Source organism: Hyperolius riggenbachi, chromosome 2 (genome assembly GCF_040937935.1).
Source record: "Hyperolius riggenbachi isolate aHypRig1 chromosome 2, aHypRig1.pri, whole genome shotgun sequence".
NCBI lineage: Eukaryota > Metazoa > Chordata > Amphibia > Anura > Hyperoliidae > Hyperolius > Hyperolius riggenbachi.
The window spans coordinates 335,091,927-335,107,443 of record NC_090647.1 but is presented as its reverse complement, the minus strand read 5'-3'; the positions used below and the strand labels follow the sequence as shown (position 1 = coordinate 335,107,443).

The window sequence follows — 15,517 nt, the reverse complement described above, 5'->3', positions numbered from 1 at the left end:
AGCCAATACTTGAATAATTTTGACAGTACTTTTTTCACCAACTTTTGAATACGTTTTCAATTTCAGAGTGCTAAAAAGTTGTTTTAAACAGAAGATGAAAAATTATCTCCTAGGAGAAAACTTGAAAAAGTGAATTGAATAATGGCCAATCTCCTGTACTGTGTATATTTCCTGCTACTTGTGCTTTGGAAAGCATTTATATGGGGAAAATAAATGTCTTCAAGAGAAACTTTATGGAATATAATATAATGTAATGAATAAAATAAAATATGCATTTATAAATGATTTAGTCAGTGTTTGCCCATTGTAAAATCTTTCCTCGCCCTGATTTGCATTCTCAAAGTTATCACAGGTGGCCACCTCTTTACTGCTGGCAGGTGAATCACTGAGGAATGCTGGTTTACTGTTGTTTCAAAGCCAGCAGAAATAATACCTGGTCTCCCAGAATGCTCTGGGCGGAGAAATCTGCATATCTTATTAAAGAGGAGCTGTTACGCATAGTGTCTCAAAAAACAACAACACATATACAAGTAGATACATACTTGGTGTACTTACACAACATATGCATTGCACTGTCCATGTTTTGCTTTGTAGTGAATTATATATAGTAAATAAGAGATTTCTATTCCTGAGAGGTTCCATTTTAGGATGACTGTGCGTGAAGCCAATTGTGATGTAATTTCCTCCCTTACTGTTTGCCCTCCTCCTTTTGACTTAATATGCATTAGCACTCCCTCTTCCAAGCCCTCAGACACTCCCACCTGCTGCTCAGTAGTTGAGTGAAGTAGCCAGTCTGTCTGCATGAAGTGCTAAACCACACTTGCTCACAGTCACCTATTATTAGTGCTGCACTACCAATCCTAGTAGTTAGTGTAGTAAGCTAAGCTGATATATGTTCTGCTGCCAGCCAGCCTTCAGTTAGGAAACTAGCAGCAGATAAAGAAAGCTTATGCAGCTGGTATTCCTCCACCTCCAACTACTGAAAGCTGAGTACCCCTTCACTATCCCTGAGGAATGTGAGCCCAGAGTCCCCCCCTCCCCTCCTCCCCGCACATCATCTCTGCTCCTGGGACTGTCAGAGCCTTTGCCCAGTGACACATCCTCCCGGACAGAATGCAGTGGAGCTGACCACGGTCTGCCGCCTTAGGAGAAGAAGAGGAGAGCGCTGAAAGTTTCTGGCCGCCCTGTGTTTATTTTTTTTTTCTTAATTACCGAGCAGTGTGTACTCATCTGCAGGGACTCCCTCATTCCAGCATAGTGTATGTGAGGCTTCTGTCATCAGCAATCCAGGAATCACGTAGTTGCTGGCAGCTGCAGCTTCACAGACACAATGCTGGAGGAGGGAGCCGCTGCAGATGAGCCACGCTGTCGCTATTTGAAGTCCACCTCTCTCTGCACTACACACACAGCCTTGCCACCAGCAGCACGGGTCTGGAGCGTGCCGCTTGCCATCTTTACCCCACTCTGCAGAGCCCCTCACTCAGGCAGGCAGCTACAATAAACGTATGCGGGACGTCTGTATTGCCGATCAGAGAAGAACAGAGGCGGGGGTGGGGAAAACTTCAGGGCCAGAGAAAGCAGCCAATGAGGCTGCACTACTTCGTAAGGGGAGGAATATTAAATGAAGGGGAGGAGCAGGGAACAGCAAAGGAAAAAAAAAGCCGCCCAGCATACATTGCTACTTCTCTTATAGCGGCTCTGCGTACGAGTTAGAAGCTGGGAGCAAGAGGATTTATAAATCATATTAATTTAAAAGTGAGAATGATTTTTTACTGTGCCAATGCATTTTTAACATCTTTTTAGGCTTAGCTAATGAGGGATATCCAGAACTATTTTTTTAATTTATGCCTAACAGTTACTCTTTAACCTAGGTTAAGCCTCAGTGGGAGGGTGGAGCTACATATACAGCTATCTTGGTTTCAGCAATATATAGATATAGGAAGTGTTTCAAATGCTGAAACCAAGATAGTTGATGTGAGTATCCAGAGAAGGGCAATAACTCACCACACAGCTGTGTGAGGAGTACAAATTGAGGCACAATTTATAGGATAATGGCTGACTCCAATTCATAACGCATTAGACATATGAACTTTGTTTCAACCATTTGTATACAGAAATCACATACAAAAAACACGCACAAACCCAGAATAGAAATAGTCACAAGGTGATTCACTGGTTGATAATAATAATTTACTAAGTATGACTAATTAGTATGTGCTGTCATGGAAGCAATCCAATTTCAAACAGTTATATATAAATATGTACCCAAAATAAAATTGTCCTATCCAAAGCTAGATAACGCATACAGAAATAAATATTTGTGTCTGAAATAGTGAGTAATACACTGTTGAATTATATACTATATAAACCCAAACAAATGGATGCCACCACATAATACAAGCCAATGTAAACTAACCCTCACGATGGCTGCCAGTCAGCAGGATGGCACAGAGAGGTGTCCCCTCCCCATTCCAGTCTCAGTACGGGTGTAGCATTTTAATTATGGTATCTGTGAATACTATTTACAGTTTAATACAGGCAATCAAGTCAGTATATTTGGTCAGTGAGAACCACGCCAGGACTTTTTGGTGGGTCACACTTTACTCAGAGGTCCTTCACTATGTGCATTGCAAAGTATACTACAGCCATGCTGTCGAATGAAAATTATATGTTGTCTGCATGCAGTTCTAATACCATCAATGCAGTACTGCATAATATGTTGGCGCTTTATAAATACAATAAATAAATAAATACTTCCTGGGGAGTACCCGGTATGTAGAGCCTTGAAGATCAGTTCTTTATACAACTGTGGCTAAGTGAGGCATTCTGAACTCCTGATATATAGACTAAATACCGAATACACACAATTCCATGGACTTTTATACAGCTGTGTTGACTTGTTGACTTTCATCAACAAGGACGGGACTGTTTTTAGGCATAGGAAAATCAGGTATAAGGAACATGCATTCTGTTTGAACCCACGGCGAGTCTGCACCCTCCGGGAGCTGACCCCAATAGCCAGCTTCTAAGTCAGGCCAGCAGGAGCCGTGCACGTGTATCTGCATGCACGGCGCGGGCTATAGCTGCGGACACGCGGCTCTTCCCTCTCTTTAAGGTCTCAGATGGCGCTATTCTTAGCACATTGTGCTTTGTGTAATTTTTACACAGGTAGTACCTGGTTAACGAAAGAGATAAGGACTGTGGGTTCTTTTTTAACCTGAATCTGTTCTTAAGTCAAAACACTGTGCCATCTCTGTCCTCTGTACCCCCTCTATGCCCCCCTGTTCTTCCAGTGTCCCCCTCTGTGTCACCTCTGTTGCCCTGTGACTTCAGTGTCCCCATACTATGTCACCACTGTCCCCCGTGCCCTCAGTGTACTGCAGCAAAATGTAATTTTACCAGTTTACAAACCATTTTTCTTTGAATTTTTAAAAATTGATTTTCTCAAAAACTACAAGGTGTTTTGGGAAACAAATCCCACTTTGTTCCCACAGAATAAAAGTTCACATTTTCAGGCCGTTGGTATTGGAGGATTGTTTGTCGGGGACTACCTGTACACTACTGCCAGTTCCATTAAGAAAAGGATGAATGGTAATTTTTAACACCTAAATGGGTGCTACTTATAAACATAACAAAGCAGGCCTGAATAGCATGACAGTGACAAGGCAGGTGCTCTTAATGTGCTAATTAAGCTGTAATTATTTTACACTTGGTCTGTATTAATTGATGGAACTTTTCTGGACATTCAGGACAATATTTCAACCTGTAAAAACCCAGGTCCTTCAGCAAAAAAACAGAGTTTTAGAAACTGGCAACACACCCCTCATAACAATTATGGGAGCGGCTTCTTATAAGGGTTCGGTGAGTCTGGGCTCGTGAGGTGTACCTTGCCTGGGAACACGAGGAGCCGTTCATAGGGCACAAAAATTGCCAGAAATGGCCCTGAACAAGGGGGTATGGTGAACCAAGGCTCTACAGCAAACGAGTTGTGGTGTACAGAAGCAGGGTTCCCAGTCGCATGCATTTTTGTGGTAGGATGAAGTAAAGGACGATTCCTCCACTGATAGCACTGGACTATAGCATTTCCTTCTTAAAACAAAGGTAATACTTTCTGGTTTTAAAAGGCTGTGTGTGCAATTCAGTGCAAAAGTTCTAGATGAAAGAAAGTACTTGGCTGCTGTGATTTTTTAAATTTTGAATTGTGTACTATTAGCTACCGGACAGCAATCATCTGTCAGCAACCTGGCTACACCAAGCTGATCAAAAGTGTATTAGTGATTGTTATGGGCTACTGCACATCCACACTCTGTGCTTTCAGATAAAGTCAACAATGATGTTTGTGGTTCTGCTGGGACTGGCTTTTGCCAGTGATCTGCCAACCCTTGAGATTATCATTTCTATGAGCAGAAACGGAGTACTTCCTTTTAGCTGTGTTTACAGCATAATGCAGCTTTTATAACCCGCCTGCCAAATTCCAGCTAATACCAGATAAGACAGCATACTAACCTGTAGGATCTCCAGGATTTTCAGCTTGGTTTCCATGACGGTGACATTCTCAGTATCCACCCTCTTCGTCTTAGAGGTGTCCTGACTCACTACAGAATTCATAGGTGAAGAGGAATTGAACATAGATTGCTTCCGAGTCAAAACCATTGTGGACATCATCTGTCCCACGCCTTGTATAGATCGCCTGATATTTTTTTCTGTAAAACCAACATTTGTTAGGATGATCCACACAACAACCAGATGAACCCGTAAAGGTGGCCACTCATGGAGAGATATTCTTTGTTCTATGGGTATGTCCGCATGTACAAGTATGTGCCCCACCCCACTGTTCCAGCTTCTACAAACTTACAATAATTAGTGTTTAACCCTTTTACTTAGCTTTGATCTCACTATACATTTTGAAGGCTGGCTAATGTTTTATTTTATAAAGTTTATGAAACCATTTACCATCCCAACCTAAACTCTCAAGATACTATAATATGTATTTTTGGATAGGTCTTCACAGAAAGCATTAAAGGTGTCCACTGATTAATAATGTAAATATATAGCATTAGTAATCATGATTCTATTCCTAGACACACAGCAGAGCCCCTTTGTTTACATACAACTGTTCCATTTATTTGGCAGCCCACCTCATTTGCACCATCAGCCTCTTCTTCTACTAACAGTACACAAACCATAACAGCACCCTAAAGGTAGCCATGCATCTAACGATGATGGGCAGATGCAACCAAGAGACAAATCTCTTTCAGATCGAATCTGATTACAGAGAGATCTGTTGCCTGCCCATACACCACAGGCCGATTCCCGATTATGAAATATGTCGGGAATCGGCCAAGTCAGCCAGCTCACTGCTGCCATTGTGTATAAATGTACCTCCGTGTGTGCCTTTCTACATTACCTGTCCTATGCAGTGCCCATACATCTTCAGAACCCCGCTGCTCCATTACCGATATACACGCCACCAATGCCGAGTTGGATTGTGCTGCCCAAAAAATGTACTAGTGGGGTTTGGGAACTGCAATTTGGCACAGAGTTAGTTCAGGGGTTCCCCACCATACCTTCAAAATTTGGGGAGTGTAGGAGACGTGGCTGCGGAGATATTTTGGGGTACTTTGTTTAAAGGACCACGGTAGTGAAAATCTTAAAATTTAAAATACATGTAAACATATACAAATAAGAAGTATGTTTCTTCCAGAATAAAATGAGACATAAATTACTTTTCTCCTATGTTGCTATCACTTACAGGAAGTAGTACAAATCTGACATTACCAACAGATTTTGGACTAGCCCATCCTCTCATGGGTAGTTCTCAGGGTTTTTTTATTTTTAAAAGCACTTAGTGAATGGCAGTTGCTCCGTCCAGCTGCCAAAATAGTGTGCAGCGAGGAGGGAGGCTGGCCAGCATCTTTGTATAAATCTTTTTCAGGGAATGTCTTTATAAAGAATAAAGGCCATGCTGAGAATCCCCCACGAAGAGATGGACTAACCCAAAACCTGTCGGTAATGTCAGATTTCTATTACCTACTGTAAGTGACAGCAACATAGGAGAAAAGTAATTTATGGCTCATTTTACTCTAGAAGAAATGTACTTCTTATTTGTATGTGCTCTAAATTTTAAGATTTTCTCGACACTTCCTCTTTAAAGTTTCCACTGAGCATGCATATTACTCACTGCAAAAGTCAGCACTAGGGTAGCACGATCAAACACGGCACCGGTGTTTAGAGTGTGGTGCATGTGTAAGGTGATGGGCGACATAGGACAGGTAATATATAAATGCATACACGGGAGGCACATTTATACACTAGGGGGAACAGTGGCGAGGGTATTGTCACGTTCGTTGCTTGTCCCTATATCAATCGCTGTTACCTGCCGCTCACATGATCGACCACGACGGCCCAACATTCTGTGGCAAGACCGATCGATACATGCAGCCAGCTTCAGCCTGAAATTGGTCACATCATTGATCGTGCATGCTCTTGGTGGCACCGATTTGATTGGCTGGCAAGTCGAGAGATGTATGGCCACCTTAAGACCAACTTACTACCAAAGTCAGTCTGGATGCTCTCCTGCAGAACAGAAAGAACTCAGTATAGGCTGCTGTGTTGCTTGAAAAAGAATAAAAGCGTGGAAATCAGAAGTGTAAGCTGTGAGAGAGATTTCAGGCTGGCTGTGGGAGTAAATGTGTAAAAACAACACATAAGGGTACTGTTATAGTTAGTGTAATGTTAGTGAGCACAGAACAAGTGGTTGGTGAAGCAGACAAGACTCAGTGCTGTATATAAACACACAGGTATAGCCTCTCTTCTCTCATCTTGATGTTGAAGCAAAATCAGTAATGCATATTATTAGCATTATTGATTGCAGACTACTTTTAAAGCTTTTTTTGTGAAGAGATATTTTAAGGTACAGTCCTTTAACAACTGAAAGCAGTGTTGTTCAAGCTCTATCAGCTTTCATCAAATGATTTCCTGCTCCTTGGATTCACACCTCACTCCTTCATCTCAAACTTGATCTAAACTTTGCAGAACAAATGTTGAATTGGTAAGTATGTGAATAACCTCCTCGGATCCCTGCAACAAGGAAGCTGGCAGTTCTCTGCCTGGGGGCTTTTTCCTGGCAAAACTGCAAAGTCTGCAGAGATGGACCAGCCTGGAGACAAAGCCATACTATAAGTGTGTCAGGCTCATTATGCAGGAAATAGACTGGGGATGTTACTGGCAGATTCACTTTTCACTGCCACCAACTTTCATATTACACCAAAGAAACTTACTGGAGGCTGCAAAAAAGGATGAATGGCACAATTACACAAAATCACTGTTTTGCAACAAAAAGTGCTATTTTGCATTTGCAAAATGTTCACAGTATTTTGCTAAAATTATTCTGTTCACCTGGACACAGGCCCTGATCTGCTTTTCTTGATTAACATGGAGGGGCGGCTGCTCTCAGGATGTACAGCATCTCCTTCATTGTGGCAACCCTCAGGGTGTTTTTTTATAAACTAATCAGCAAATTTCCATACCCAGAAGTGGCTTTACCAAGGTACATAAGACCTCGCAATACTGGGTAAGTAAATAAAAGTCCTGACAAATTATAGCTGTGAACTATGGACCAGTCACAATGTAACAGAGGGTCCTGCTGTGACTGAGTACACTATGCAGCAATGGCTGGGGAATGAACTGGTTAAAGGGAACCTAAACTGAAAGGGATATGGAAGCTTCCTTTTAAACAATACCAGTTGCCTGGCAGTCCTGCCGATCTGTTTGGCTGCAGTAGTGGCTGAATCACAGACCTGAAACAAGCATGCAGGTAAACCAGTCTGACTTCAGTCAGAGCACCTGATCTGCATGCTTGTTGAGGGGCTGTGGCTGAAAGTATTAGAGACACCGGATCAGCAGGAGAGTCAGGCAACTGGTATTATTTTAAAAGGAAAAATCCATATCCTTCTCAGTTTAGGTTCCCTTTAAGGGCTCTGCCTCTGACACAGCAGGACCAGGGTTTGAATCTTGACCCTTCCTGTTCTACTGAATGCCTCCTGCGTTGCTTATAAAGTGTGCCCCTAGTGGCTACAGCTTAAGCGCTTTGGGTCCGCCAGGAGAAAAGGCCAATATAAAGATTACATTTCCTATACATTCCCATCAGCCAATGCAGGGTTTTGTGTACCTCTGAATGGCAACAGTTGGCTATAAAAAGGCACTAGCTGGATGGCAGCTGAGAGAAAGGCACTTCTACTCATTTAGCTTCTTCTGAAATGTGGTGTGTGTTTCTGTGAACATTACTTTTTAAAGAAACCTGGTAATTTTTTTGGTCTGTAGACTGTATGTGTAGCCCTCATGTGATGCCCAACTGTGTGTGACTGACACAACTGTATCGGTCACCGGATAAAATAAGAGGTGTATGTTCTGTTCTATAGAGAGGTAATTTCCTCTGTGCCCACATACTATTATCTGTAGTATGATGAATGTTTTATCAGAATGTACCATGTTTGGCCAGCTTACGAAGTCCACATGTTGCCTAAGCGTTGGCAGCACTTGCAGTAAAATGGATCATGCAGGAAGCGCTTTCCATGCAAACAAGCTAGCTGGATATTGCATAGATTACGCATAGCAAAATCACAGTAGCAAGCTGCAGACAAGTCTTCTTCTCTTGTTGGCAATAACTGAGGAGCAGAACACACTCATTTTCAATACATGCAGCTTAAACACATGCTAATAGCTACACACAGAAGCATCACAGCAGCTCAATCATGAAAATATTTTTATATTTAGCGGCAAACATAGGCGAGCAATACTGGCGATTGTCCTGCACAAGCAGAGTATACACACTACACAGAAGCAACTTCTAATATCCAGGATGGGAATCAATGTTATAAAACTACTAGTCCCCCACTATATATAATTCACACATGTGTACTTATGTCTGTTTTCATTCGTTGAATGAGGATACCGTCAGCTTTTTGCCAAATGCATATTCTAAAGATATGTTTTATTCCCAACTTTGTGCGACTTACTACTCAGAACACTTTTCTTATCGGGGTGGGCTGAAGAGTGCAGTGATCACACTAAAAGTTTCATGTAAAAAGGGAAGCTCTGCCTAGAGCTACAACTACTGTATATTCTGGCGTATAAGACCCTTGAAATCCTTCTGAAAAGTCAGAGGTCGTCTTATACGCCGGGTGTCATTGATGCCGGATGATACACCCTACCCTGTTACCGACTCTCAGATCTCGCTGCTGAGGACTGTAGTGAAGCGGCGCAGGCACACATGTGCAAGATCTGAGAGGCAGAGAAGGAGGTAAATAGGATACAAGGGTGGGCTAGAAGGGTGAAATAATGCATGTTTTGATTAACAGGTAAGCAATGTGATAAACAGGTAGACAAGGAGAGCTAACCTAAGGGAGAGTTGACCATTCCAACCATAGTCATTCGCTTATATACTGGGTACCACATACAGTACAGTACAGCACCAGTATATGATTTTTTTCAAATTTTTATTTGGTGTGCGTTGGAAGAGGGGTAGTCTTATACGGCGAGTATATATCCCAAACTCTATATTTTAACTGGAAAAGTTGGGGGGGTCGTCTTATACGCCCAGTCGTCTTATACGCCGGAATATACGGTATTTTTTCCCCTGGTCATCACTACTGCTCAAAATACATTATTGCCAACATTTATGCTGTATTTATAAACCGTGCCACAAATGGTGTTTACAAAACTAAGCAATAATGCAGGTATAACTGTTCTTTCCTATGCAGGCCAAGGAGATGGTGGGATTGGACTGCGAATCCAAGTTGAAAAACAAACTATAGCAAGTTAAGGGGCCCTTACATTGGTCGATTTCAGCTATCTATCGATTCTATGGATTTAATCGATTGGAAATCGATTCTATAAAATCTGCCGATCGATCAATTTGCAGCCGATTTAGATCAATTTGATCTATCTGACAGGATGGAAAATCTATGTCGATCTGCTGCGGGCAGCAGATCGATGGCCCATAGAGTTGCATTGGATCTAGTGGTCCAATAATGCATTTAGATCTATTTCCAATAGATTTCATCCTGAAATCTATTGGAAATCTGTTCCTAGTGTGCGGCACACATCAGATAGATTCCTGTCAGATTTTACTTGACAGGCATCTGACAGAAATCTATCGGATAGTCGAATCTACTGCAAATCTATAAGTGTATGGCCACCTTAACTTGTCTATATATCTTATCTAAAGTTTAGATGGTTTACACAGTAAATCTAGCTTTAACAGATTTTAAAAGTATATGATTATTTCTTCCTGTAATCAAATGAGAGCAGCCATATTTTGCTTGCCATCATTACACAGCCTGCGAAAACTCCACTCCCCTCTCCATCCCCTTGCCTCTGAAATCTTGTGCATGATTCAGCAATAGCCTCCTCCTCCCCAGGTTGAGCTCCCATCAGCACTTGCAGCATGGGACTCAGAATGCCTAGGCGCTGGAGGACCTGGGGGTGTGGATACATTCATTTACATGCAATTAGGTAATAAATACAATTTTAAAAGACATGGGGGGGGGGGAGGGGAGAGAATGCCCAACAAACTATAAGTAAGGGGCTGAAAAATGAAGGCAGCAAAAGTCTGTATCGGATCCACGTTCAGTGAAAATAGATTCACAATTGATATTTTTCATCCCTAACGTATGGCGTAAAACTGACTGTCAGGATATTAGAAGTCACTGCGAGTTCTACGATTACCTGACATGCTGGTCTTACCTGCTCCGTCATCACTGTACATCGGATGCAGCATGGCCTGTGGATTGTGGACACAGTCTATGATCCCTAGAAGTGTCCGCGTCAGCCGAAGAAGCTCACTGAAGCTGTAGAAGCCAAAATATATCAGATGACGTGCCAAACTGACCACCTTAAAAAAAAAAAAAGTAATATATCAGGTCATTGATCATGTATTTAACCAATCATGATGTCTGAACTGTTAAAGTGAACCTTAAAGGAGAACTGAAGGTAAAGTAATATGGAGGCTGCCATATTTGTTTCCTTTTAAACAATACCAGTTGCCTAGCAGCCCTGCTGATTTATTTGGCTGCAGAATAATACCAGTAACAAGCATGCAGCTAATCTTGTCAGATCTGACAATGTCACCTGATCTACTGCATGCTTGTTCAGGATCTATGGCTAAAATTATTAGAGGCAGAGGATCAGCAGGACTGCCAGGCTTAAAGCGGACCCAAACCAAACATTTTTTTAATTAAAAAGATTTAGTTGCACCACTCTGACACGTACAAAGATAAATAAACACTCCTTCAAACCTATGATCGTTTCAGTGCATGCTTTTCACCCTTCTCTTTTCATAACTAGGATTATACAGGTGGCAGCCATTTCCTCCTTTGCCGAACACCAGCTACTCCACCAGTTTGCCGGATTTTGTCCCGGCAATTTGAAAAGAAGGGAGGGGTTCCTCCAATAAATGTAAAATATTTTATATTTGTCATCATGTAGCTGAAAAAAGGCTGCTATTTATTATTATAATTTAGAAAATAGATTTTATTTCTGAAATCTTGTATTTTTAATTTGGGTCCACTTTAAAGGAAATAAATATGGCAGTCTCCATATACTTTTCGGTTCAGTTGTCCTTTAACCGAGTAAAATTACTTAAAATAAACACATGATGTAATTGCAAATGAATATTACATACCAGTACAATGATTAATTCCAATTCTGACAAGATCTTGTCAGACTTGTCTCACAGGAAGCTGAAAGCCTTAGGGCCCTATTTCACTATATTAGTTGCTGTCATGTATAACTAAAAGATCAACTGATGTGCAAGGTAATGCCCATGTTTCCCTATGGCTCAAGCGATATTACTGATTAAAGGAGTGCTGACCCGGAAGCTGTTATGGGGTCATTGCAATTTTTTTTAATATGTAGGATGTAAAAATCCACAGTGGACAAACAGGAAGCGGGAAAGGAGAAAGAGATTGAGGAGCAGGCTATATAGAAGGTAAGTATGACATGACTATGTTTTGAATTTTACTTTTCAGTTCAGGTTTGCGTTAACAAATGCATATGCACGGTTGCTTTGCAGCATGAACACTTTATCACAATGACAAAACAGCACACGTATACAGACAGAGTTTGCCTCACACACCATAGCCATCAGCATTTAACAAAGCAGAATGGGAACTCTGAGAAACAACACCTGAGTGGATAAGCCAATAACCTGTGTAAAGAAGTAGGGAGAACTAGCTTGCATCTCCAATCATTCTATTTCAAAAGACTGCAAGTCTAGGAGATGTACATGGGATGGTTTATCACAGAGCAATTCTTAATGCAATACATATACTCATGTGTGCTATTTTGACTTAAAGGGAGCCAGAAGTGGGAGGAATACAGAGGCTGTCATCGTCATTTCCTTGTAAACAATGCCATTGTTAATGTTCTGCCTCTAGAACTTCAAGTCACTGACCCAGAATAAGCATAACCCTAGCCTGACTCCACCGGCCTGCTTGTTGCAGGTGACTCAAAAACAACTGAAGCCAAAACTCAGCATGACAGCCAGGCAACTGGCATTGCATATAAGGGCATAAGGATGGCAGCCTTCATATTCTTCTCACTTCAGGTTCCCTTTAAAAGCTATCAAACCATGCCAGTGCGCCCTAGTAACCTTCCTTAATATCAGGAAATTGGCTGCTAGGATATGAGTAGAAAGGTTTAGACTTTGTGAGGACTTGTACTTCGTAGTCTAAGCACACTCCCTTATTTCAGGCTTTACTATTGATTTTTTCTTAATGTAATACTCATGTAGTTATTGAGTGATAAATGTTGCGATCAATGTACCGTAATGATTGCCACATTTTTGGTTACTAGCTGTTTGGGCATGCGTAGTGTAAACCACCAAAATGTTTGCAAATAACTGGAATTACACTGCCCTGTAGGTCACTGAGTTTTGGATAGAATGGAAAAAAAATCAATCCCTCTAATAGATTTTCATTGTCATCAGTATCCCCATCAGGGAGATTTCCCTTCACTGGCAGTTCAGAGATCCAGAACTCGGCTGTAAGTTGGGTGTGACCATACTTCTTTCATGCTAGTTTTTGTCAGATCTTATTAAAGCATACCTGAAGTGAGGGGAATAGAAAGGCTGACATATGTATCGCTTTTTAAACAATGTCAATTTCATTTACATTTCTTTCTTTTTAAATACTCTAGCTTAGACACACTGTGAGCACTTTCTAGGCGCTTATTTTTAAATCACGAAAAAAATCGCTTTTATGGCAATTTTACCTCAATTTAACTGTGATTTAATGCAAGCCAATGGGAGCACTTTTTAAAAACACAAAGCATTGATGGTCAGAAAAGCGCTCAGAAAGCACTCACAGTGTGTCTACATCCTCAGGCCTCGTTCACATTGTGTTCCGCTTGAATTCGCGTTGGACTTTTTTTAAGCAATTTGTTTTCCCTTCCCGGCAGTTTCTTTTCCTTGGACGCTTTTGGTAAGGGTTTTTGTAGGCGTTTTTGCAGAGCGATTCCGTTTTTTCACTTCCTGACGTCACTCACGAAGTGAACTCTTTGATCCGGAAAAGAATAAATACAGTGTATTTATTCTTAAAACCGCGAACGCAATCGATGCACAAAGCGATTTTGTGAGCGCTTTGCGTTTTTCCTATACCTTCCATTGTCGCAAAATCGCCCCGAAAATGGTCCATACAGCGCTTCTCTGAGCAGAAAGCGGACAGATCACCCTAATCTGAACTAGCACATAGGATAGCATGGTGTAAGCGCTTTCAGGGCGATTTTGAAAAATCGCAGGCTCTTAAAAAAAATCCCAAAACGCCTCCAGTGTGAACAAGCCCTTAATCTGGCTAGATTAGCCACATGCTTGTTTCTGGTGTGTGATTCAAAACCTACTGATCAGAAGGACTGCCAGGAAACTGATATGGTTTAAAAGGTAATAAATATGGCAGCCACTATATGTCTCCACCATATGTACCTGCCAAGGTATGTGTATAGTGTGCCTGACCTATGTGTATAGTGTGCCTGACCTATGTGTATAGTGTGCCTGTCCTATGTGTATAGTGTGCCTGTCCTATGTGTATAGTGTGCCTGACCTATGTGTATAGTGTGCCTGACCTATGTGTATAGTGTGCCTGACCTATGTGTATAGTGTGCCTGACCTGTGTGTATAGTGTGCCTGACCTATGTGTATAGTGTGCCTGTCCTATGTGTATAGTGTGCCTGACCTATGTGTATAGTGTGCCTGTGCCTGACCTATGTGTATAGTGTGCCTGTCCTATGTGTATAGTGTGCCTGACCTATGTGTATAGTGTGCCTGTCCTATGTGTATAGTGTGCCTGACCTATGTGTACAGTGTGCCTGTCCTATGTTTATAGTGTGCCTGTCCTATGTGTATAGTGTGCCTGTCCTATGTGTATATTGTGCCTGCACTTTTCATGTAAAAGCTACAGGTCCTTACGCCTGGTGTGTAATTTTCAGTTCAGACCCTATCCAAGCGAGTGATCAGATTGATATTCAGATCTGACATCAGTTGGATATAGCAGAAAGCTACCATACACACGTATGCATTATTTTTCAAATTCTGATGAGATTTTTCTAATCATTTCTCTGATGTATTAATCAAAATGAATCAAAAAGGACATACACAGAACAATAGTAAGTATTTCAATCGATATTTCCCAGCACATCAGAGATTGATTTTGAGCTTCGGATCACTAAATGGCAATGAGTAGGCTATATACTGTATATTTTTTTAAGAAGTAGGATTGGAAGTAAAAATTGCATGGTGTGTTCCAAGACTAACCCTGATCCAAGGATTTAAAGACAGGCAGTACTGCTATTATAAAAGATTAATTTATCTTAATGTTAATGAGATCAAACATTTTCCAATGCCTTATCATATCAAATCTGACAGCGTAAAGGTGCGAACACATGCACTACCAAATGCAATGACGGATCCATTGGACCCTCCCGCTGGGCGGTCTTTAGCACGCGCATACTGTCGGCTAAAGACTGCCCAGCGGGATGGTCCGGTGGACCCGTCGTTTCATTTGGTAGTGCGTGTGTACGCACCTTATGGCACATACACATGTTAACAAAAAATGATAAGGGCTGGTTCACATGGGTGATTGTGGGTTGTTTTCTGATGGCTGCGACGCTCGTTGATTAAGCGCTGTCCATTCAAGTGAAGGGCAGCCAGCACTTGTGCCGTACTTTTGACCTTTGCACGAACGCCACGGTCCAATCCCATTTTTTCCCATCGTTTCAGCTGACTTTGGAAGCAACATGCAGCTTCCAGGGTCACTTACCACCGCATCTCCATGTCCCCCTGCGGAAGTGAAAAATGCTTATCGCCGCAGAAAGCTGTCAAATGCTTTTCTGCACATTTGCAGAAAAGCATTTGACCCGGGATGCCACAGATGCCCAGCACTGGCCCGTGTAAACCAGCCCTTAGTGTGGAGTACTTTCTCCACCCATGTCTCTCACTCTACCACGGTTTATTATTCCCCATGTT

General features: G+C 41.8%; 1 protein-coding gene across 5 annotated transcripts in view; it reads right to left on the bottom strand.

The window, feature by feature from the left end:
- ITPR3 (inositol 1,4,5-trisphosphate receptor type 3) overlaps window positions 1-15,517 on the bottom strand; it is a 357,611-nt gene that overhangs the window by 187,810 nt on the left and 154,284 nt on the right. For 4 of the 5 annotated variants that reach the window (XM_068269377.1, XM_068269380.1, XM_068269379.1 and 1 more), the window contains 2 exons: window positions 10,747-10,894; window positions 4,507-4,703 (listed from right to left, as the gene is read on the bottom strand). In XM_068269377.1, coding sequence (XP_068125478.1) covers window positions 4,507-4,703; window positions 10,747-10,894 — 345 coding nt within the window. The remainder of the gene's footprint in view (window positions 1-4,506; window positions 4,704-10,746; window positions 10,895-15,517) is intronic. The other variant, XM_068269378.1, reaches the window with a different exon arrangement.